General features: G+C 39.5%; 1 protein-coding gene and 1 long non-coding RNA gene across 2 annotated transcripts in view; both read left to right on the top strand.

Annotated features, from left to right (window-relative positions):
- The first annotated feature begins 3,273 nt into the window (after positions 1 to 3,273).
- Positions 3,274 to 11,002, top strand: LOC127382620 (uncharacterized). Its single transcript, XR_007889005.1, has 2 exons — positions 3,274 to 3,303; positions 9,471 to 11,002. It is a non-coding gene; the product is annotated as an uncharacterized LOC127382620 (long non-coding RNA).
- Positions 11,003 to 20,432: 9,430 nt separating this feature from the next.
- The window catches only part of XDH (xanthine dehydrogenase), a 53,526-nt gene continuing 47,863 nt past the window's right edge, over positions 20,433 to 26,095 (top strand). Inside the window, exon 1 of the mRNA XM_051614490.1 lies at positions 20,433 to 20,651. Coding sequence (XP_051470450.1) covers positions 20,598 to 20,651 — 54 coding nt within the window. The 5' untranslated portion in view covers positions 20,433 to 20,597. The remainder of the gene's footprint in view (positions 20,652 to 26,095) is intronic.

Below are 26,095 nucleotides of genomic sequence, written 5' to 3'. Positions count from 1 at the left end.
TATAAAAATTTACTATGCTTGATTGAACTACATCCTAATGATAAACTGGTCCTGAAGAAGGTTAATTAGCGGATCTTGGGCAATCTGCTCAGTTTAATTCTTTATCTACATCCTTTTATGTCAAAGTATCTGGCTACCATTGCTACTAATTGTCTTCTAAAAATGCTGACACGCTTGAGGAGCTGCATGTCATGAATAGTTTACACCTTTGTTACAGCTATTGTTTAGGTCTTCCCTGATAAGTTTTCACAGTTAGTGATGCACAGGGTATGAGTCCCAGTCTCATAGAGGTGCCACAATGAAACAAGAAGCAGATTGTTGTCTTTTTCAAGGTTCTCCTTTCCAGCACCAGGAGAACTCAAAGAACAGGTCCTGGTGTCCTAAAAGGACACACTAGCTCCCCTCTCCCTTGATACTTACGTTGCAGTTACACTTGGGATAAAAAGAGACCTCCTGTTAGTTGCAGTTTTGTCAGCAAAATCTGTCACAGTGTCCTGGTTTGAGACAGGGTGAAGCAAATTTTCTCTTTGCTGAATTTTTTTTTTTTTTTTTCTTTCAGTTAACTTTTTTTAGCAGTGCCAGTGGACTGATAACAACCAAGGACACTTCTGAAGCTCATGTCTGCAGCTTCTCCCGTGCCATGGGGGAGCAGATTAGACTGAAGGCAAGATCAGCAAATTGGAATATTCACTTCTCATAATATTATCTCTATTTGGATTTCAGTAAAGGTTAAGACATCACAAAAATCAAGCCTTTTGTTCCTTTTTTCTTTCTCTTTTTCTGCTTACTGTTGCTTCTGTTGCCCTCTTTTTGGCTCTCTCTCTATTGTTTTCTCTATTTTTCTTCATAACTGACATCTGAGGACCCCATTTGTGTGCCCAGACACTCCCCCCTTCAGCCAGGAGTCACCAGAAAGAGTTGCTGTGAGAGTCTCTGGGGGAGGTAGGAGGGGATCGGGTGTTGCACATCCCTTTATAAATATATATATATTCCCTTATCACTAATAATTAAAATTAATTTGGTTCTCTTTTCCACCCAGAAAACCTCTCTCTCATTTCTTCTCCCTCTTTCCCTACCTTAGGGGAGGGGAGGGGGATCGAGAGCATTATTGTTATTGGTTTGACTGCCAACCCGGAGCAGTGGCTCAAAGGCTAAAAAGTCTTAGCTCTGGCATGGCAGTGGATACACACTAGGACAGTTTACTTCATCACGTAGATAAACATCAATCAGTGATGTCTTTGCCTGGGGCTTGACAGAATGCTTAGCTCATGGGAAAAGTAACTTGGAATTCAGGAGATCTTTAAAGTGAATTGGCAGGGTATTGCAAGTAATTGTCTTTGCAGAGGAGAGTGATCTGTATAATCAACATGGGTGGGTGTTGGATTGTGGGGAAGTGCTTTCCTGATGTGCTATGGCTGGGAAGGCTGTGGGGTGTGGATGCCTTACAGAGGGAAATCTCCAATGTTACAAGGGTGAAGATATGCTTGCACATGTTTTGATGTTGCAAAAGTAATAAAAGGAGAAGCAAAGAGTAGGACAAACATACAAAAAGCTTTCAAAAGGTAGTATAGTTGCCTTTGGAGACAGGAGATTAAGTGGCTTAAGTTAATGCAGTGTTTAGTCAGGTTAAATATCATGCATGCTGCTTTCCGTAACTTTTGGGCTATGACAGATACTGTCATTAGAATGATACTCACAAATCATTTTCAGGGAGTGGCTGTCACAGTGTCAGGGAGTGGAGATTTGCATCTCCAGGGAACTCTAAGTCTCACACTTGAACTTGCAAGGTGTGACTAGAAGATTCAAAAAGGTGTGGTTGAATACAGTTTCTTCCTGAAACAATGAAAGGCAACCTGAACTAGGAAATTATTCAATACCAGTTTCATCCTATTTTGAAAGATGTTTTATGACACTTCCCCCTGTTCCACTCATCACTGACATGAGAAACAGATACAATTCTTTGCAAAAAAGGAGAGCATATGCATATTTTCCCAGATGTGGTTAAACTCTGTGTTGTAAGGAATGTTAAACTAGTGGCTAGATGATAGCACTGTTCCTAACAAACTTCTTCCTGAAGGCATAAGATAGAGCAACTGTGACTTTACTGTAACTGTAGGCAAGGTTGCTGTGTTTCATCAGAATATGCTTTGTAGGCTCTCACTGTATTTGAACACAATCTTTACTATTTTTAGCACACTCAAAAAGCTTTAGTTCTGGTGGTTTTCTGTTTCTCCAATTTGCCAAGGGGATTAATGATATGGGTGTAGCTGTGATGAATAATCCTTAAGCCAATTTAGTGCTGTGGGAACAGTAAATACTTGGTGAAGGTTCCAAAGTGCACTGGCTCTGCTTGGCGTCACACCATTCACTCTAAGTGAGGAAGAGGCTGGAAAATGTTGCAAGCTGCAGCTGATAGGTCATCTAGACATTTACTACACAAGGATGGATCAAGGTCATGATAATTCTTCACATACTCATCTCAAAACAGGCTACTTAAATCAGTCAATGTTTACTCTTTTGTGATTGCGATGGGAAAACATACACATCTGTAAAAATTACCTCCTAACAGTGATGTTAGGCTTTGAGGTGTGTCAGTCAACTAGAGGCCATGAAAGTAACTAGCTTCTTAAGCACAAGCAGAAGCTAGTCAAATAGTTCATGTGACTTATTAAAATGTTAGCATCCATTATGTATTTCAAATGATGGATCTGTAATCTAAAAAAGATCTCATGCTACTGGGCATCTCATTAGATCTTTATTAATGAAGGTGGATAAAAAACAGAACTAGTTTTAATTGCATCAGTTTACTAGTGGTCTCACCAAGTGGTTGTAAACATCTCAATAGGATATTTCATTATCTGGGCTGGAAACAGAGTGGACACCATTACCTGTAAAGTCCTCATTGCTGGCTTGGTGTACTTGTAACTGTTCATTATAAGTAGTGCAGTGTCGTCCGTACACTGCACTTCAGGCACAAAAGCTCATGTTACTAATTTTAGAATAAACACAAGTGCCTTATTGATTATATCGCTACCAGGATTAGTGAACTTTAGGGTGTCTAACTTGTTACAACCCTGTGGCGAATGAATTTTGAGCCTAACTGTTGACACCAAAGCTCTATTCTTTGTCCAAACCAGCAGCATAAAGCTTTATGTAAAACTTCTAAGTGTTAATAGTTAATCAAAATCGTAGATAGTAACTTGCTAATTGCATAATCTTGCTGATTTTATCATCTTAAAACTGAATACACAGGAAAACTCCATCACTGGTAACCATGGATTTACTCTAGATGGATCGGTAAGAGTAAGTACACGTTTCTTTCAGGCAACAGCAAACCTCTTCAGATTCTTAATTGGCATAAATCAATGAAGATCACTTTGGGTTGGTTATGTTCTCTGTTTAAAAGGAACAAACTTCAAGAGGCAGAATTGCAAAAGACTGGAGAGAAAAAAAAGCTAAGATTTAACTGCAGTAATCAGTAAAACTGTTCATAAGGGCTCTGGTTACCTTTGAGGAATCAGTAAAATGCCAAGTAGGAAGTAGTCAGCTAAATTTAAGAGAAACACGAGCAGCATAATTAAGCACAAGATACTGACTTTTACAAGTGCATTAGTTTTCACTTTAGTTTATGTTTTGGCTTTGGACCAGAGTTAGCACTGGCCCATCAAACTGAGGGGGAAATTTAATCAGCACTACTTTCCAACTATTATGCAAACAAATTGGCAAGATAAAATGACAAATAGGGTTCTACAAAGCTTGTGCGATTGGTAGTCCCTGGAGCAATATCTGTCCGTTCAGCTTCATGTCCCTTTGTGAAGGACATTAAGCTTTTGCAATTTTTTTGATTGAACGGACTTTTCATAGTCCAAAATTAACCTTCAAAAGAGGTGGAAAAACATATGGAAGTTATCCTTGCACATGATGGGACAGTTTGAATTGATATGTGGACTAGGTTTGTCTCTGCAGGACGATTCTTCCTGGATGACCATGTGTATTTCAGGAGACTGTTCATTGTGTCTCAAAAGCATGGGCGATAGAGTGAGACTAGGGACTTGCTGTTTGTGTGTGCCAGATGCTCCTCTCAGTAGAGCTCTGAAGTTGACAACTGATGTTCTGCTCTAAAAATGCTGGACCAAATGGACTTGCTGATATGTGGGAAGATAGAGTTGGAACCAAAAGTAGTAGATGATCTCAGATAACGTCTGGACAATGTAATTATTAGGAAAGAGGAGGAATCTGCAGGTGAAAGGAGAGTGAAGATCTCTAGCTATAATCAGTGTTTTCTCTTTTGGTATGTTGATGGATCAAATGAAAGAGTCTCATGGAAATTTCTGTATATGTAGAGCTGTGAATGCTGTATACAGACCTGGAAAGCTCTGTTCCACTGCCCACTCTGCTACAGAAGCAGGTGGGAACTGGAAGTGAAGTCATAGGAACTTTCTTAATTTAGCTCTGCAGTGTTACAGTTGCTGCTTTCTAACAATTTAAAAAGGAACCTTGTTTATTTTCATATTTTATTTTATTTTTTACAATCTAGAATAAACCAAAAAAGATTATCAGTATTGGGTGGAAATCTGTAATATCAACTTCAACAAATTTGAATTTTAATATTTTGAAGCAATAGGATTAGTTGGATGTCTTAGTCACTTAAAAAGGGCTTAGCCCAAATATTGTAGAAAAGGTCATGTGGCTTTATTGTCGTTATTCCTGTGCTACTGCTGATTCACTACTCAGAATTCCTCTTAATGTCTCAGCTTTTGCTGTCTGTATAACTGCAGGTAACAGCATTACAGGGTGCAAAGGTTGTGCAAATATTAATTAAAGTTTACTAGATTATTTTAGGTCTTGGTAACATAGCAACATGAAGTTACTACATGGAAAAAATAATTGTACACGGCCAAGTACTAGCAAAGTGCAAAAATGAATGAAAAGTACCTGTTAAGGTTTTCAAAGCATGGATCCAATCAATTCAAACTTAAACACTGGTAAAGTAGACTTAAAGGAATTCTGGTATTTTCTACAGGCTCTTCTAAAATCGTTAATATGCACATTGAAGATGTAAGTTTCAGCTTTGAATTATAAATTTAATTACAAGCTTTTGATAATAGACTTTGTTAGTTGAATTGGAAAGATATGGGATACATAAGGTCAAGTTTTTATAGTTATTCTGGGGATGTATACCTTACAAAAACCAAAATGAAAATAACAATTGAAGGTCTGTAGAAAATACTCAATATAGGGCTTTAAGATTCTTTTATCCAGCAGTTCAGTTGACCAAAATTACCCTCTATAGTGCTCTGATAACAAGCTTCCTCTGTGATGAAACCATTCTACAACTTTGTACAGGTATAGCTTTGAAGTCACTGCTGCAGTTGGCTTATGTGCATCGGTAACATCTCAAGTGTGTATGAATATATACACAGAAACATTTTCATTCTGTTATTTTGAAGTTCTTTTTGGAAACTTTTGTGCCCTAGTATCTTTTTCTTGCAATGTTTTCTTTGGCAAAATGTCCATGTTGTTGTATGTGCTCTTTCATCTGTAAGGTATAGTTTTTGGTCTGTACCTGATATGTAAATTGGTTCCAGCCAGATGGTTAAAATTTGCTGTTCATATTCTATTCATTTTAGTCACACTGGGACGATATAACAGGATTATGCTGTGAATGGGATGTCTGCCTTTAATTTGCCAATTTATAAGGTGTTCCTGGGTAATTATAAAACACTTGTAAAAACTTTCTCAAATGACATCACTGACATTGTGTACCATGTCCCATTGTGTACCAGTGTAGCACTGAGGCATTTGAAGCATTCTATAATATGAATGAGTCAGAGCAGAAATCTTATTTGCTTTGTTTCTAGTATACTCTTTGAAGCATCACTCTGAGGCATGCGTAGTATCCCGTATTTGACTTGACAGTTTCTCTGCCATGCCTGTTTCCTAGGTAGCTTCATTGTAGAATTACATAACTTTCTTTGGAAGAGGAATGTGGTATTGTCAAATGTTTATTTCTCCAGTTAGGCTTTGGAGCATTTCTCCCTCCATTCCAGTGAATTATGAGGTGCCACTTCAGTCCTCTGCTTTCGAGCAGCAAGCTAGCTCATTGAGATTCTAGCTCTCTGTCAATATTGGACTTGGGCTTTCCTATCAGTGCACATACCACACATTCATTACAGCAAAGTGTAGTTGGTTGTGGAGCATTTGCTGTGAGTCAAACATAGCTTGAACTTCAGGATTCTTTAATATACTTGAAGATTCTTCACTATAAGGATGGTGAGCCACTGGAACAGGTTGCCCAGGGAAGTTGTGGATGCCCCATCCCTGGAAGTGTTCAGGGACAGGTTGGACGGGACTTTGAGCAACCTGATCTAGTGGGTGTCTTCCTGCCCATGCAGGGGGGTTGGAACCAGATTATGCTTAAGGTCCCTTTCAACCCAAACCATTCTATGATTCTGGAATACTGGTAGCTGATCGTTATATAAGTACTATTAACCAATTGGGCAGGTCCTGCCCCCCTACATTATCCTATTGTTCTGGTATTGCTTAGGAGGTTTAAACAAGGTCAGTGACTTCCTATTAGTGCTGTCTTACTCATCAGGATGGGGTCCTTGTTTGAATGAGCTGGAAATATGCTTGGCAAAATAAATGATGCCCAAATAGACAGACAGAGAAAGGAGGTGTTCAAGAATTCTAGCAAGTCGAGATTGCTATGCTCTATGGGCTCCCCCTGCACTGGTTTGATGCATTATGTGTTGGGACAGGAGAAGCTGTAAATGATGGAATCCTTAATAGAATAAATTGTCTAGGGGTAGAGAAACCATAACTAGGTTCGAAATTATTTTCTCCAAGGATTGTATGCATATTGAAAAAGTTAGGCTGGGCAAAGCAGGTAAGGATGCTTCATATCAGGGTTTTCTGTCTAGTAGAGCAGGAACCTCAGACATGGAATTAATTAAGACAATCCTGTGTGAAAAGGAAATAGCTCATTTAGGGTCTGCTGCTGTTTTATGCCTGAAAAAGCTGCTGTTGTCAAGCTGTTCACATCCAACAAATAGAAAAATATAAGCTATACTGGACTGGAGGCTTTTTTTTCTTTTTCTTTTCTTCCCCCTCCCCCCCCTCCCCCCAAGGCTGCTAAGAGGTTCTAGAGTGGCAAGGAAACTGAAGCTAACCAGTGATTGTTTAAGAGAAACCATCTGATTTCCTCAGGTGAGACAGGAGAGTAGGTGCCTATTTACTACCTCTCAAAGGGGTAAACAAGGCACTCTGTTTTTTCTATTGCTGTTTGTGCTGCTTTCTTTCTCTCTCCACCTTGGTTCTGCTCCCAACCTGTTTGGAATGTAGTTCTGATGCTTTTGTTAAAGATGCCAAGTAAGAGGTACACCTGAAACATACCAGTTGCCTAATGATCTACAACAGCTACTATAGGTGGTAACATAATCGCAAAAGTGGAAGTAGTGGCTTTCATCTGCAGGACACAGCCTGTAGGAAACCAGCTGACTTTATCCTGGAATGCAGCAACACTTTTGCAAGGAGAACACACTGTTCCACACGAAGGAGCCATACATTGACCATTCCACTTGGCAGATGGTTGTCTCTTCTGCAACCAAGTCTCTTTTCCACTGAGGTCAGAAATAAGATGGAAGATGCAGAGGAGCACCACACAGCCAAGGACAGAGGTTCACTGCCTTCACCCTCAAGGAAACCAGGGGGAGTAAAGATTTCAGACTTTGTTTTAATGGGGCCTCCATGCAGGAGGGCTTAAACCAGTTTTTCTGGATGCTGAAGACTAAGAACCCTGGGAAGAAAACTAATCAGAGGATGGCAAATAGGGAACTGATGAATAGATAATATGGTACAGGCCCATATTGCACCAAATGGAAGAAGATGTTTATGCTTTCTTGGAACTAGAAAGTTATTGGGACTGAATTTATCCAACAGCTAGGGGAAAAAAGTGCAGAGAGTCTGGCAAAAGTTGCAATATGTTGGGGGCACTTTTTTGTTTCAAAAGGTGGCAAAACTGTTATGGAGTATGTACTTGAGTTTTAATTTCCTCCATAGAGGAGGAATCAGCTGACAATGAAAGAATGGAAGGTAATTCTGGTAATGAAGCATTCGCTGGGGGGAGCTCTGTTATAGGAGCCGGAGGGAGGCAAACCAGCAGAATTGAAAGTCTGGATAAGATATTAAATGTATATACCTGATTACTCAGATATTGCTTCTCAGGTTTCTAAGTACTTTTCCTTTTAAATGTGATCAAAGAGCAGCTTCTGCAATCAGTCTTGGTTTTAGAACATTATATGCTTTCCATCTGTCCACAATGGACGTGAATGCCTGAGATATGCTTGCTTGCAGTGTAGTTTTGGACTATCTGGGCAGGTTTTCGGTTAAACTGTCTTAAGGATCCCTAGCAGTAATTGAAAGGGAAAAGAAATTTCTGTTCAAGTGTGAACAGTGAGTTGAACTAGCAAAAAAAAGCCACGCCTTAGTGAGCACAAGTTTTGAAAAAGTCAAATAGGAGACATTGCCTTATTTAGCATTAAGTACTTAAGAAAGGTGCATCATTAAGTACTTAGGGAACACAGCCAAGGATAAGGCAATTAAAGAACCAATATGTCAGGAAGGCTGTATGAAGGGAGCCCTAACCCAGCTTCGTGTCAGGGAGCTGCTGCACGGAAGTAGGCAACTAAGTAGGAGACAAGTGTAAGGAAGGGAATTATGTTGTCATCTTTCCACATAACCCGGATGAGAAGCATAATAAACCTTCTTCCAGCTGTGTGCTCAGAATGATCTACTGAGGAATGTGATTCTGCGGGATAATAAATATGGATGTTATGGTTATTCTGTTTGGAAATGGTGGAGTTTTTGAAGTAATGGTTTTGGGTGAATCAAAGTTGAAGTGGATTCTCAGAAACTCTCAGCTGAAAGGAGCAAGAGTCATGGTCTTAAGACAATGATTATGGAAGAATAAGACTGAAAGCTGAAGGAAGTGAGGAGTAATAAGAAGGAAATATTAGGATCTATCTCTTCCTTTAAGGAAGAGACCTTAAAGATCATCAGGTTCCAACCTCCCTGCTATAAGCATGGACACCTCACACTAGACGTGGCTGCACAAAGCCTCATCCAGCTTGGCCTTGAACACCTCCAGGGAGGGGGGATCCAGAATCTCCCTGGGCAACCTATTCCAGTGCCTTACTACCCTCATGGTGAAGATTTTCTTCATAATATCTAACCTAAATCTACCCTCTTTCAGTTTAAAACCATTACCCCTTGTCTTATTGCTACACTCACCAGTGAAAAGTATGTCTCCATTTTTCCTGTAGGCCACCTTTAGGTATTGGAAGGACACTATAAGGTCTCCCCAAAGCCTTCTCTTCTCTAGGCCCCAACTTTCTCAGCCTGTCTTCATAGCAGAGGTGCTCCAGCCCTTTGGTTAACATTGTGACCCTTCTCTGTGCCCTCTCCAACAGGTCCATGTCTTTCCTGTGCTGAGGCCTCCAGAGGTGTATGCAGTATTCCAGGTGCAGTCTAGACAGAGCAGAGGGGCAGAATTGCCTCTCTCGACCTCCTGGCCATACTTCTTTTTGATGCAGCCCTGGACATCATTGGATTTCTGGCCTGCAAGCACACACTGGCAGCTCATGTTGAGCTTCTCATCTGCTGCCAACCTCAGGTCCTTTTCCCCAGGGCTGCTCTCTATTCATTCTCTCCCCAGCCTAGGATTGCACTGACCCAGATGCAGGACCTTGCCTTTGGCTTTGTTGAACTTCATGAGTTTGGCATTGGCCCACCTCTCAAGCCTGTCAAGGTCCCTCTGGATGGCATCCCTTCCCTCTAGCATGTCAACCACTCCATGCAGACATCACAAATATGATGAACAGAGGCTTAGCAACTGCATCTGCCAGCTCCTTCAGGACCTGTGGATGGATCTCATCAGGTTCCATAGTCTTCAGGTTCTTTAGATGGTCTTCTACAGCAGGGGATACTTCATTCTCCCAGTCCCTGCTTTCACCTGCTGGGACCTTTGAAATGAGGCTGGAGCACTTGCCAGTGAAGACAGATGCAAAGAAGTAATTGAGAACCTCAGCCTTCTCAATATTCTTTCTTGCACCCAGAAGTTCTGTGAAGCTGGATGGGAAACTCCAAATATCTAGTCATAACCATAGATGAGATTTCTGACTGTGGATACTGTGACTCTGCTGGACTTAGCCTGTGAAGATACTTGTGCAGTTAGTTCCCCGTTGAACTTGGGTACATTGAGGAAAGAGTTCCAATGCATTGCCATAAATTGGCAACCAGGTCTTTGTTCTGATGACTCAAACTCTTGTAACTCAAATATGCTTATTTAAAATAGTATGTGAGATTTGGGATAAACAGATCAGTAGTTTTATAATTCTGAAGCATGCAGTGATCTTGAGACATCCTTTATAAGGAAAGGCTGGAAATTTGTTACTGATTTTTTTCACTGGGAGTCAGTGAAGAGGGTTATGAAGTCTCACCAAGCAATAGTGACAAGAGTTTGCCTTTTCCAAGCAAGGAAGTTAATATCATCAATTGTATGATGATATATAAATGATTGAATAGTAATCATAACTGTAAGTAATCCCAATTGTTTGAAAATGTTTTGTGTTGAGGAGAACACTTCCATAAGTTCTCGCTATCAGCATGTCAAGAAAGATTTGCCGAAATGGTATGTGGAGACTTTTGTTTTCTGAATAAGCAGACGGGAAGACTGTCATCTTGCCAGAACATGAAATGAAAGGGGGAAGAAAGAAAAGTTATATTAATTTTTTTACCCTGGTTTTTCTCCATTAGCAGATTTCAGATTCCTTTCAGCTTTTACAATGGAGTGGGTGGAATAGACAAGTATTTTTGTATTGTGTTTTTTTTGATTGAAGTTAGTAATGCTGTAGGACAGGATCTCAATGAATATTTTTAAAAAGTTTTTTCTTTTCTTCCAGTCTAGGCAATCCATATTTTAAATAAAATTTAACTTATGCTATGTCTGTATTTCTCAGTGTTTTCCATAATTTATATAAAAACTAGAAAGGAATAATCAGCTTGCTTAAGTATATTCTAAGTGTCCCAATGTAACATGTCTTAATTGCATAAATGGATTTTGTAATCTTTTGCGCTGTTGCTTGTGCAATGTGGATTAAGTTAATTATTTATAGGTCATCAGACCAGCTATAGAAGTGTCCTATGCAATGCATGCGAGTTTGAATCAAATAGGAAGCCATTCTATTATGCCTTGTGAGTCCAGGTAGGGCCAGAACACTTTGTAACCTACAGATGGAATTAAAAGATTTTTTTTCAGTGTAAAAAAGGTATTTTATTTGTCCCCTCAATTTTCCTGTGTTTTTAACTTTAAAAAATTGCTCTAAAAGTGTCTCTGTTCTTCCCTTTCTTTAGCTATTGTTTTTTGAGCTTTTGTTTGTTGTGTGACCTACAAATCTATCTCATGGCCCCTCTAGAAATAGCAGGTGCTATTTTGGACTATTTTGGCTATTTTGGAGAGATCATCTCAAGTTGTAATGAGTAGCCACTAGATGACATCCCACAGGCTGGGATAGGGGCAGGGAGATCCACTAAGGCTCAATATTGTGAATATACTTGCTCACTGGTAACATTTATGTATTATGAGTGGTATTTCAGATGTTTTTGCAGGTCTTCTTTCTTCCTTCAATGTCTGCTTATGAGAGGCTTCACTGCATTTAAGTTGTTCTTCTTCACAAAGTCCTGGCCTGGAGGAGCTGCCATCAGAGGTTGGTAAGAGGTATCCCTCTGCCACGGTCCTACTGAGGGCTGTGGAGTGACCAGAGCAAGGCAGGTAAGAGTATTACCCTGCTGGTGCCCCACTGGCCATCCCTGCCTGCCCTCATTGGGCACAGGGCCCAGACACTGTCTGCCAGGCCCTTGACCTTCCCTGCAGTCCTGTCGCTGACCTCTCCAGCTGACCAGCTCTTGGATCTGCTCCCTCTCCTCACCCAATAGGGTCCTGCTTTTTGAGAAGTTGCTGCTGAGTCAGGCTGTAACAAATCAGCAGACCCTGACCATGAAGGCTCTTAAAGTTTTTTTCCTTTAATTTATCATGAACATTGTGTCATCTTTCTGCATCCAAACTTCCTCTGACGTCAGTGTAGGTAAGGGATCAAGGACAATTATGTTTTTTCTTACAAGAAATGCTGACACAAACACTGGTCATATTAGGAGACTTGAGAAACTTGAGTGTGGGAAAAAAAAATCACAAAATCAAAATTGTGTTCAATGATTCCCCAGAACTGGTGGGTACTCAGTTTTATCTACACATACTCTTTTTTTTAATGGCTTCATATTCTTATTAGTGGTTTTAATGACAAAAAGCATTTCTTGTGCTACAGAGATTTTCCTGAGATTCAAGGAAGAGATGTGAATAACTATAAATTAAACCATTCACTTTATATTTTAGCAAACTGCAGCGTTACTTGAGTTGGATGTCTGTACTCAATACAAATCTTCATTAAAAAAATAAATGACAGACATCTAGGAGCTGTGATAACAGAATATGCTCTGACCTCTTTAAACTCATGCTCTTTGAAATTCACTGGATTATGCATTATGGAATAAGCTACCCCATAGTGTTTTTTATTTCAGAAAACAAAACAAAACCCTTCCAGGAAAATTGGTAGTACTTGCGTTATTGTTCAAGCTTATGTTGCTTTCATGACTTTCAGGTCAGTGTGGGAAAACAGTCCTGTGTGTTTACTTTTGTTTTAATTGATCTTACTTTGACTTTGCATTGTTTTGCTGAAGCATCAGTGCTGGGAACTGTAAACAGAGCACATGCTGTGTTTCGGTCAAGAGGCTATAGGTTCTTGGTTAAAATTCAGATCTCAGTGAAAACAGTGGGTGGTTTCTCACTAGGCAGAATTGAGAATTTATGTTTATTTAACTTCTCTCCCACTGAGTGTAGTGAGACAGGACCTTATCACTAAGTACTTCTAAAAATTTCACCTTCCATGTCATCACTGTTTGTCCTGTTTGGTAAAGTTGTATAACTTTTCTGCGCTGCAATAATTTCTTCTGTAAAATGAAAAACTCAAACTACCTTTTAAAATCCAAATAAAAATGAGAAGTGTGATGTGTAAAAAGGCTGGTTTTCTAAGAATATCCCTTTTAAAAGGATGATTTTGTGCAATTTAAATAATCTAAAAGGCAGGCATAAAAGAACAATGTATTTTTTTCTCCCAATATTGGTTCTACTTGTAGGAAAGTGGAAACTACTCAATGTTTGACTCCAATAGGTGGATCAAAGTGAGGTTTTGAGGGATAGATTGGTTAAATTCTGCTTGTCATAAGGAGGCAAGTATAAGATATGAACCCTGCTTTCAAATAATAAAATGTAGCTTCCAAAATGGAGTCTAGTGAAGCCTGTCTACCATCACTTTTGCTGCTTCTAAAATAATAATCATGTATCTAATTGGCTCCCACTCTTTGATCTTATGGATGTTCTACTTGGTTATGATTGTTCCCCTAGTCTGTATCTGCTTTGTCTAAAGTGGAAGAGGTGGAGCAGGGACTGACTCCATGCTCTGAAATGGCAGAGACTAACAGCCTGGGGCCTTGTTCTTGATCTTTGTTCATGGTCACAGTAAAAGTGACTGAGAATAATAAACTTCAGGAATAGGGGGATTAAAGATAAAAAATAAAATCTATGAACACATGCAAATATTAGCTGATCAGTACAACAGAGATTCACTAAAATAAAGATCTGACAAAATTGCTTCTTTCTGCACAGCCATGATATGGGATGATGTGATGATGGGAAAAAAAAAGTTAATTCACATGACTATTATAGTTCCTTAGGATCTGGATATTTTATATCAACGGTTTCATGTTGATGATGCTAGAATCCTGTCAATTCCTCTTGTGTTATTTCAGCTCTCAGTGCAAATTACTGTTTGTATTTTTGTGCTTAGTATTCTATAACACAAGGTTTATGCAGCAGGTTGCATGTTACAGGCTCCAGACAAAACCCTCCTAAAAGCTAATGTCTGTTAGAGTAAACACCATCATAAAAATAATAAGAACTAGGCTTTTCCTCTGTGCTCTCTTAGCCTATATTTTTTTCCAGAGGCTTTTGTTTTAGATTGCAGCTCTTGTGGCACAGAAAATGAAATCTCTCCCTTTCAATTGGAAGCATTCTATTGTGATAATACACCCAATATTGTTATAGGACCACTGCTGCAACTGTCCTGGGACAGAAATGTCAAAGCTTTTACATATGGAATCCAGTTTAATATTAGTACTATCATAGTTTTCAAGGGAGATGGATTTGAAATTCTGGATTCAACTCTAGTTTTTATTTATATAGAATAGCTCATACTTTGTTCAAGGAAATAAAAACTTTTTGTTTCATCTTTATTAAAGTGAACAATGTTGGCTACTCTGACCCAGAATGATCATGGAAAAATTGTTGCAAAGAAACTGCAGATGAAACTATTGAGTGGAAACCAAACAGAAGTGTGATCAGACATTCCTGTATTGCTGATAATAGAGATAACAGAGCAGAAAACAACTTGCAGTCTGTTAACAAGGTCGGGACTGTAGCAATTGATAACTTTATCCTGGAAAAAGCAGCTTGTTGTGGTTTGGGCCCAACATGACAATAAAAAAAACAACCCTGTGGCCACTCACTCAACTCCCCCTCCCCACTGAAATGGGGAGGACAAAGGCCAACTAGAGGCTCGTGGGTCGAGACAAAGGATAAGGAGGGTTCTTCACCAATTAAGGTCATGGGCAAAACAGGCTCATCTTCGGGGAAAAAATGGTAATTTAATTTCAGAAGAATGTTCAGAAGAGTGAAGCACTCTACATGGTTGTTACAGCTGCCTCTGTCCCCTTTCCTCTTTGCAACACCCACTGCAGACAGTGCTTCCACTTGTGACAAAGACAGTAGCCAGTCTCTTAAAAGACTCTGCTTCCTTCTGATGTATCCTGGGACAGAGTTATAATGACTAAATACAAAAGATACTCCCAGAATGTCATCAGATAAATTGAAAGAAAGACAAAGAGGAAAGATTAAAATACCTTACTGATTTTATGAAGTTAGATAACAGTATAGGTGGTTTTATCAGTCTAGAGAGGAGAAGACTGAGGGGGGGTCTAACTAATGTCTATATATGCATGAGGGCTGGGCATCAAGAAGGCAGGGACAACCTCTTTTCACTTGTGCCCTGTGATAGGACGAGGGGCAATGGATTAAAATTCGAGCACAGGAAGTTCCACCTCAACATGAGGAACAACTTCTTTACTGTGAGGGTTACAGAGCACTGGAACAGGCTCCCCAGAGAGGTTGTGGAGTCTTCTTCTCTGGAGACTTTCAAGACCTGTCTGGATGCCCTTCTGAGTGATCTGCCCTCGTTTTTGCTCCTGCTCTGGGAGGTGGGTTGGACTCGATGATCTTTGGAGGTCCCTTCCAACCCCTAACATTCTGTGATTCTGTGTCTGAAGGTTCTCTCTCATGATACACTGGAAGCAAGTGCAAGACAACTGATAGGTGGCAAGTTAGCTGCTCTGGAAGGCAACACTAAAGAAGACAAGGAACACATATTAAAAAGCTTGTTCGAAAAGAAGTTGCATTTCAGATCTCATGTCTGAAATATCCTTTGTTTAGTCCACTTGAACTAGATTATGAAAGAAAAACCACAAATGAAACAAAAGTTTTGCTTCAATAATTTTTTTGAAGACTAGTGAAAACTAGTACTTCTCAACAGAAAGCAGAATTAACTAACTTTAAATTCTTCTTTCTGTGAGAGCAAACCAGGTGGTAGGACTAGGAAAAAAACCCTGTAATTAAACTCCACCCATCTTAAAATGCAGGTGAAGAGATGGTAATTCATCAAATTAATCCATACAATTAGATGATATTAATACAATTGTAAACTGAACACCAAGTGACTAGTGCTTCATGAATAATGAGCTAGTAGTCACTCACAAATCTCAATGAGGATATCCAATTTATGTTTGCTTTGTGACCATGATCTTTCTCAAACCTATATCTGCAACCAGGAAGGAATTTTATGCATTTTCTTATGAGGTATCTAAACTTAAAATTTTTTTCTACCCTGAGGAAGGTCTTTGAAAAAATAAGCAATAACTTACTTTCATGCTTATTATGTAATTTTATAGGGTTTTTTTTATTGTTTGTTTGCTTTTTGTTTGTTATTGCAAAGTAGAAAATTCACTGCCTGTATTAGGATCTTGAAAAGATTGCATTTCTTTAAGATCCTTTGAGAGTCTTGACCAATAAAATATTAATGTCACTGTTCAGTCAGATGAAAAGTCCATTTATTTCAGGAGCCTGTCATCAGTAGTGGCCAACAGGTGATGCCAGGGGTGAACAGACATCCTCAGGCAACACTCTCTGTCTTCGTGTTCACAGTCTGTAATCAATACAGTCTTATTTTTTTAAACTGATACAGGGAACAATGAAGCACAACCAGTTTTATGCTCTGAAAAGGGATCTTCTATAAGTAAGAGGTATGGTCTGTAAACCCCTCACTAATCTTCTATGCCCTCATAGCTGACTGTAATTTTGACAGGCAGAGACCTCTTGAAAGCCTTGAAAAGAGTAACTGTGTGTGTTCCCAGAAGGTTATCTGTGCCAACTGAAGAGGGATCTCCAACTCTAAAGCAAACAAATGATTTCTGTTTCAGCTGAAAGATGCTGTCCACATGTTTTAGCAACAGTGGACACTTTATAAATTTGTAGAAGCAGTCCAGCTTTTAGAGAGGGGCAGCAGGTGAAGAGTTAATGTGAAAACCCTGAAAGCTTGATACATGGGGTAATGCATTAAAACACGGACTTGGGACTTCGTTGGTTTTTTTACTATCTGCTGTACCAAACTGCTCCTCATAAATCCCTCCACATAATCCTCTTTGGAGCTTACTTCCTTCCCATTTCCCATCATAGGAACATGAGAACAAAGCAACAAACCTTTTCAGATTTGTTTGTTTTAAACCTTTTCTTTATTACCTCTGGCATTGGTTTGTTGTTGTACTTTCATGCATTTACCTAATTTTGGCAGTAAACATTTTAGGTAGGCATGGTATTTCCGTAAATTTCACTGTATGATCATCTGCAGAAGGGATTATCATTATGAGTTCAACAGCCAGATCCACAGGATTAACCAGTCAGAATGAGAAAAGCCAGGTGTTTTGTGTATTATAGTTCTTGACTAGTATTAACTGCTTTCTGAGCTCTTTAATAAGTGAGGGAGACTGCAGGGAAATCTGAACTTCTAAAATACACCCATCTCTGAGTGATGAATGGACAAATGCATGATTTCTGAAATGGGAAACCAGCTAGACTTTGACTGGTAAGTCAGAATACCTTGTCTCATAACCAATTTGTGTTCAATTGACAAAAGATTTTATTTTTAGCCCACTAAAGGGAGTCTATGCTAATGGTCAACTAGAAGCTCATGGGTGGAGACAAAGGACAAGGAGGGTTCTTCACCAATTAAGGGCCTGGGCAAAACAGACTCAACTTGGGGAAAAAATAATAATTCAATTTCACACTAATCAAACACACAGAGGACACAGACAACAAAAACAGCGGTCCTTACATATGTTACCCCCACTCCTCCCTTCTTCCCAGGTCCAAATCACTTTGTTCCTAGTTTCTCTCCTTCCTTCCCCCCAGAGGCACAGGGGGACAGGGGATGGGGTTTAGAGTCAGTTCACAGGCTGGTGGTTCCTGCTGCTCCTGCCTCCTCAGGAAGAAGGATTCCTTACAGTCCTTCCCTGTTTCCCCATAGGGTCCCTCTCACGGGAGAGAGTCTTCCACGAACCTCTCCTTCATGAGTCCTTCCCACGAGGTCTGGAGCAAGCTGCTCCAGTATAGGCTTCTCACAGAGTCACGGGCTGCTTAAGGAACAGTCACCTCCCCTGGCACCGGGATCTTCCAAAGGTGCATGATCCAAGTCCACCCCTCCTAGTGTCCCCAGGGAATGTTCCACCACATTCCTCCATAGATACAGGGGATCAGCCTGCCATCTCGCCATAGGCTGCAGAGACACCTTCTGCTGGGCGCCTTCTTCCCCTTCTTCCTCATAAAATCATGGGGATCCCATTACTGCCTCTCACATCTCCAGCTCAGCTCTTCTTTTTCTTCCTAAATGCTCCTTCTGCTCAGGTCTTATCCCAGTTTTGTCGTATGTTAATCACAGAGGTGCATCTATTGTCTGTCTAATGGCTCCTTGGCTGGTTTAGGGAGAAGAGGGAACTTCTCAGCTTCTTGCTGGAGCCACCGTTGGGGCCCTTCCCGCACTACCAAAAATCCTGCCAAACCAAACCAGCACATATGTGGTCAGTTACACTGTTGAGATGAGGTCTAATGTTTTAAATTATTGTGTAATCTACATACAAAAGTCACTATCATGGATATGTTTATCTTTACTTTTACATACGCAATATAGTAGGTTGATGGGTCAAAAATAAACATTGTGATGGAATATCATAAGATGCTCTTTACTGGTTTTACAGAAAGCTGTGGTTTAACTATAAGGCTGTCACAAAAGCAAGGAAGAAATTTGTGCATGGGATTTCTTAAACACAAGATGACATGATTACTAGTGTTCTTTAACCCTAAGAATGACATAGAGTTATGGAAAACAAATATTAGGAAACAAAGCATGTTTGATTTTGGTGTTAATGCTGTAATAGCTAGTTGCTTTAAGATTGCTCTAACATGTTACCTGTGGTTGTGAGTAATATTTTTTATTTAAAATATTACAAAACTATTCATGAGTACTAAGCTTGTGTACACTAACTTTGAGGTTGATGCTTGCTATGTGAGGGTAGTGCTTATGTAAATTTGCACAGAGGTATGAAGCAACAAATCATTCTTGGATGAAAGTAATTTTTCTTGTACTCTTATATTACAAAGTGGGAGGTGCCAGACAGTAGGTGTCAGCACTAGTTCAGCTATGCATGACTTCACTGCAAATGTAAATTAAGACAGCTGGTGTTAAGCACAAATTTCCTGTGACCTATACTTTCAGCAAACAGAACAGTTTGAAACAATGTTTGACGCTTGTTATAAAATAGCTTTTCTACAATATGGACTGGGCAATAGAATACCTGATCTAGTGGGAAGTATCCTTGCCAATGCAGGGGATTTGGAACTAGATGATCTTTAAGATCCATTCCAAGCTAAACCATACTATGATTCTATGAATACGAGTCAGAAGATAAAAGCTGTTAAAAATTATGTATGTATTGTATTTAGTCTTACGTACTTCCAAAACACTGAAGGAAAGACTTTTTCTGAAAATGGTAATTTAATTAGGTTTTTGGGGTTTTTTTGGTGAGTTTTTCAGAGACATTTCTGGGAAGGAGTCTTTGATGTAGTGCTTTCCCAGGAATTTTAAGAAAACTGGAAAGACTGATCGAAACTGGTAAACCTGGTATGCTGAAGATAGAAAGCAAAATAGCAACAACTGAAATATAGCAGACAGGATCAAGTACAATACTAGAAAAGTTCTATGAGACTTTGGAATAATGCTCTTTCGTGGAGGAATTTTAAACTGTAACTAGGAGTTTAGATATCTTGTTCACGAAACACGTCATGTCTAGGGGTCTGTGTATGCTTCTGCAACAACTTTGGAAGAAGAACAACAAAGATGTAAACAATACGAAATGTATGGCTGTGTAATGGAAAAATCTGAAGAAAACACCACCAGGGAAATGAAAGATAGAAAAATCTTCAAATAATTGGCTTTCTCCTGTGTTTCAGTGGTACGTGCACCCAAGATCCAGGATGTGAGGATTAAGCCAAGAAGGTAAGCCTAAATGCTTAAAGAGCACAGTGAACATTATGGTCTTAGCCCAGCACCTCTTTTGAGGTGCTGTGTCAGACTGTCAGTTCTCTAGAGTTACTTTTATCTCATTAAATTATGCCCTTGCAGGTGGAGGGCACTGTAGCTTTAAAACTGTAAGGAAAAAATCGTGAAATAGCCTTGCAGTCTGTCTACTAGTTGATGTGCATGTACTGAGGAGTTTTTAAGTAAGTAGGTGCTCTCATGAGAGACCTCTGTGTGGAGAACGCCAGGTGGACGGCTCTGCACAGAGCTGGGGAAACAGGGCTTTTTCTTGTCAACATTTGGTGAAGGATAGTTGGGAGAGCTCCCCCCGTGTCCTCTCTCCCTTCCTCCCCTCTCCCTTCCCCCCCGAGTTTGCATTATATTGCAAAATACAGTGAATTCCTGGCAGCCGTTGCTGTGGCACACGAGTGCCCTAAGCCTGGCGGTATAATCTAAAGGGAAAGCAGTTGAATTGTGATCTATTGCTATATAAAAGGGGGCGGGTCACTCTGCTTGTTCCAGCTCCTTTTCAGTCATTACTGCTGCAGAAGCACCAACCAAAGGCAGCTGGCACGCCTCTTTGGCTCTTATATAATATGGGGTTTCACAGGGCACTGATGTAGAAGTATTCTTGAGGCAGACTCGTATTACTTGTTGTAGAGCTGGTTCTCACTTTGCTGTGGGGTGTAGAGCTGCTCTCACACGGGTGATCTGTGGCCCTATTTGAGTGAATTTTGGAAGGTGTACAGGATGGTTCCAAACAAGGAAGGGGATGAACTTGTTTTCTTTGTGAATGGTAAAAAGGTAAGGAAATTTCCAGCTTTCTATCTGGCTTTCTTCAAGATTGTGGTTTGATTACATGTTTTTCTAGGAAGCTTTTTCTTCCAGTGAAGTTTTTTAATTCCAGCACAATTGCCATGGCTTTTAAATGTTAAGTTGTGAGGATTATTTATTGTTTTGCTAAGTGGCTTTTTCTGTTCTTTGACTTTACCTTGTGAATTAAATCAAAGAGTAACACAGCTAAATTATGCTCCTTTTACATTTTAGATTTGTTGGCAGTAATTTACCTCAATTCTGAGGTAATGACTTTCATATAAAGGTGCACTGACTTGATACAGGTGTTTCTACTAGAAATAATTTCAGTAATTACAACAGATCTGGAAAATGTAACTCAAATGTAAGGATCCTTATATAATTCATATGGTCTGATATTTGATTTTTTAAAGGGATTTAAGTGAAATGTTCATTCAATTTCCATTCAAGAAGCTAGAAAACTCCTTCAAATCAAAGCCCATTAACTAATACTATTCCCTAGATCAACTGCTGACAATTACCCAAGAAGTGACTTATACTCTTACAGTCTCTTACAGGAGGGTGGGGTCCTTGCATGTGCTGGACACCTTAGGCAATTTGTCTCAGAGCCCCCTTTCTCAATTTGGACTTACCCTGGATCGCATTGCAACCTTGACTCTTCAAAAGTTTTTAACAAGTCATGGTTGCCTCTTTTTTGAACTGTAAGTTTAAAAGTTACCAAGCTAATTCTGTTCTGAGTGCAGCTCAATGCTAGTCTTACCTCACCACCTTCCCCTTTCTTAGATACTTGGTCCTGGAAACTTGTGGCAAAGTAGCTTCCAACTGGGAAATCTGAGCAGGGGAGAATGGACTCCACTGTCTACTGTGGAGTTGAGCTTGTGGATCTTTCCTGTACGCTGCTTAGAGATAAATCACATGCAGCACTAAGCTGGGTCTAGACAATAAATTTTTTTAATCCTTTCAGGAGTTGCAATATATTCTTACTTGGTTAAAACTGCTCTGCCCTACAGACTGGCATGGGATTACTATGATTTTGACTTTTGTTCATCTTTCATGATAATTTAATCAAGTATAAATGTGGATAAGACTGTTCCTTTAATTAGGGTGTTTTAGTTAGGAATTTGTATTCCAAACTGGATTGGAATTTGAACTTTTTAAGGTAGTAGAGCATTTGATATTGAAGTTTAGTTTTATCTAATTATCAATAGTTAGGTGAAGAAGTAAGTTGTAATCCTGTGTAGAACCCAGCCCTAGTTCTGAGGCTTATAAAGAAGAATGACAACTGAAGCTTTGCTCATGCACATCAGTAACGGCTCAGATGTCAAGGTTAATTGATGTACTAGCTGTTCATTCTGTCTAGAGCAAGGTGAAAACTTGAAGCTTCAAGTTAATCATGGATAGCTAACTGAGCCTCCTAATTAAGATCTGGAAGCTGTGGCACAAGATGGTCTTTGAATTTAGTTTGATGATCTTTCTGCTAAGATGGGTACTAACAGCATGCCATTAACTTGTCTTCTCACTATATGAAGGTTTTAGTGACTTCAGGTGCCTCCTCTGTGAACCCTTTTTTTTCAGAGGGTGAATTAGGTGCTTTTTTAGTCTTGTAGTAGGAAGTTGCCACAAACACACTGGCAAATTCAGACCCTGATACAGGCCCAGTGTACTGTCTTGTTATATTTTTCTGATATGCTCTAATGAAAGATTTTAGTTCTGGTGCCAGACCAACTAACTTTCAAAACCAATATGCCACTTATGATAGATATGAAGAGTTTAACAACAAATTATTATCTATATTTACAGCTGGTGCTGTAAATATACATGTAAATGTAAATTTACAGCATTGGTTGGTGCTTAGGTATTACAGGAACATTGTGCTGTGTAAATTAGTAGAAATGCCTTTCTCTTTCCTGGAGGGGACTCTTGGCTAACATAGGAAAATATGTATTAAAGCAGAAGAGATGGAGCTGCTCAGAACTGGTTCTGTGGGACTCCTTTTCTATGCATGTGGAGTGAGGCAGTGAAGGGGAGAAGGAGCAGCCTAGACCCTAGAGGCTAGCAGCAGAAGACAACCACTTCCTATTTTATCTGCTATCTGTTCTTGCTGTGTCCTGGAGTAAATGAATGTGCTGTGAATTATATTGCCCTTGAAGCATTTTAGCAGTTTTCATGGAACTACAGTTCCCATTTATAAAAGCCACATCTCAGAGCTGACATTGTTCATGTGTAAAGAGGTTTATTGCAGTGTGATCTTGCCAGTTGTTGGCTGAAAAAATGCAATGCCAGGGAACAACTAATACTACGAATGGTACCAACTCATTCCATGTGTCAAGGCTGTCTCAGCCTCCTTTGCTGCTGGCTCCTGGAAGTGGCAGTTCTAGCAAAGGATTAGGTTCCACTTGATCAGAGAAGAGAGGGCTTCCTGGGTTGTGCTCTACCAGTAGCCTCCAGGGACAGGTTGTTGGTTTTTTTCTATTACCTTTTTTGGTGTGCTACCGAAGCACCTTGAGTTACACTCCCACTAAATACAGGTTTAAGAGAGAACTGAATTAATGAGGCAATCCGATCTGTAGCAACAAATACGGAGTTTCCTGGGACATTTCTGCACACTTATGTGATGGATGGGGTGGTGGGAAGTGCCTGGGCAATACTGCTGAAACAGTGGGTAGCAAGGCAGGATATGGCACCATCCATCTGAAGTCCTGACTAAATATTCCAGTTGCTTTGCTGCAAAAAAATGTGATAATATGGCCAGTGAGAAAGGTTACTGCTGTGTCAATCTGTAACAGCTTGAAGTGGCTAATGGGCTGCTGATATTCTGTCATAGTACAAAACTGCATGATAAGAGGTGGTTGATAAGATAGGGACTTTCATGGCAGCAAATTCTTCTCTCCTGCATTATCCAAGCTTGCAATGTTTCTTCTTGAAACAGCTGAGCATACTTAACATTCAGGATCATTTATTTTAAGCACCTGTTTACTTCACTGGGCATAAAACTTGGCACACAACTAGCACAAAGTTATCTTGATAGTCTGTCTAGTCTAAAATGGAAAACAACACATGCAGTTTAAAGCTAATATTGGCAATTTTGTTATCCTCAGCATACGTCTCATGCATATATGTCTCAAACATGTGAAGTCAATATTTCTATTTCTGTCCTGAATGTTAAGAGGGTGTCTCTGCTGGAAGTCACATTACTCCTCTTTCAAAACCTGTGGATGTTTGATTGCAGATAGGACCAGACAAAATACAGGATTTTGCTGAGCTTTGGGACCCACTGGATCTTACATAAATAGTGAATTACAAGTTTTCCACGTCCTGCTTTAAAGCAGAGCAAAATGTTCTCATGACCGATAGCAGATTTACATTGTGTGGTTATATTCAGTTAGTTTTCTAATACTTTTCCTCTCTAAATGGTTTTGAAATCTCTCACTGACTTCAGGAATAACATTCACTGATTTTTAAGGTCCTAGGAGACCTTTGCTGTTTACTAGTCTGACTTGATGCACGGCAGTCTGGTTAAAACCTTTCACTTCCCTTCTTGTAACTAATTGACTAACTAGGGACTACTGGTTGAATATGAGATTGTTCAGAAAAACATCTCTTTCTCATTTAAAGACTTTAGGTAATGGAAAGCCTAGCATGTTGTTTAGTAAACTAAGAAAGTTTCTGTTTTCCTTTTTATTTCTCTATTTACTTTGCTCAACTAGTGTTCTTTAAATTAAATAATACTTTAACTTTCTCAGAATGCTAATGAAAATATGATGCTTTACATTATGAAGGCAAGGTTATCTGAGTTAGTGAAAGGCAGGTGGAGAACACAGCAAACAACATATTTATTGAGATACAAGTTTGTGCATTAAACAATGGGGAACTGAACTCAACACCTCTCTGGACTACCCCACAGGCTGTAAGAGTGCAGATTTTAGTTTAGGAACCAGTGTGATCCAATCCTAGAATCAGTGGACAAATAGATGTGTAGTACAAACACAGTAGTATGGAACAAATTTGTTTGAGGTAATTTAACTGTCACTGCCATCCTAACTTTTCCAACGAAGTTCCTTTCTCCATTTGATTAACAGTTAAGCTACCAGATGCAGTAAAATCCACAGTTTTGAATCTGTCAAAAAGTCGCCATCAATCTAATGTATTTGGCAATGTGACATCTGGTTTAAAGATAAAAAACCAAAACACAACACAAAAACAAATAAGCATAAAAAGTAAAAAACAGTAACTAAACAAAAAGGAAACACTTATTTAAATGCAGTATCTCAATAGGCTGTTTGTACTCCCACTGGAGGCAATGGGGTATAATTCAGTTTCCTTCTGTACAAGGATACTGAGGGGAGCTGGGCAAGAATTATTTTTAATCATTGTTCTGGGTATCAGATAAGAGATGTTATCCCCACCCACAGGGTTTTAAAATATTTTAAGAACAAATCACAGCAGGTGAGTGTAACAAGCTACTGGAGGAATGGCATGTTGGAGGACAAAACTAGCATCAATGACAATGAACAAAAATGAGGAATACAAAGTTCTTACTCTGCAGGCAGCAAGAGAGACTCATAAACATCTCATCCCACCAGAAGTTTGAGTGGAAAGAAATAATTCCTTGCTTTCTGAGGTGTGAGAATTGGTTTAATCCAGATTGCCCTCTAAACTCTTACCCTTTAGCTCCCTTGATCCAAAATCTCTGCCAGCATTGAAGCCATATAGCTATACTGAAGTAGTTTGTAGTGGCTGAAGTGAAAATCTGGGTTATTGGTTTAAACAGCATAACTGTGTGGATTCTCCAGGATATGTTCTACTGCAGAGTGGAAGCCACTTTCTGATAAAGTTAAGCAAAATTTTGACTTAACACATGCTTAAGTACTTCACTAAAAGTGTGTGAAGCTGAGTGGCTAGATGAAGGCTTAGGCCCATGATTTATATCTTACTTAATGTCCTGAAAAGGAACCATAAGGCCAAACTTTTAATTGCTTGGTTTGAATAACTAATGGAGTACTTTTTGGATTCTTTCAAGGAAACTTCTTGTGACATTTTCTTTTATTTAAGCATAGAATAATTTAAATAGACTTTCACCATCTGAAAACTATTTTGAAGCTTTTTCTCTGTGCCTAGCTATCTTGTAAGATGCTTTAGAAAGGTGTTCAGTAGCCATTGGCACAGCCCTGAGGTAGAAACTCAGCTTGGTAGTGAGGGTGTGAGTTGCTGGAGAAGGCTCTTTGCCTGTGAAATGTCTGTGAAAAGTGTTTTGTCCATGGGACACTTGTATCGCAGGCATTCTGGAATTACCTGCTCAAGTCCATTTACCAATTTGCAGAGTTTGTGTTTACTCTGAACCAACTGGTCATGAGAGAGCTGCTGTATGATCTTGCATGTTTCTGTGTATCTAGAAGGTGAAAGAACAGGAGCAGCCTGCTCTGAATAGCAGCAAT

This window comes from Apus apus, chromosome 3 (genome assembly GCF_020740795.1).
Source record: "Apus apus isolate bApuApu2 chromosome 3, bApuApu2.pri.cur, whole genome shotgun sequence".
NCBI lineage: Eukaryota > Metazoa > Chordata > Aves > Apodiformes > Apodidae > Apus > Apus apus.
The sequence above is the reverse complement of the archived record's forward strand: the minus strand, read 5'-3'. Positions and strand labels throughout refer to the sequence as shown.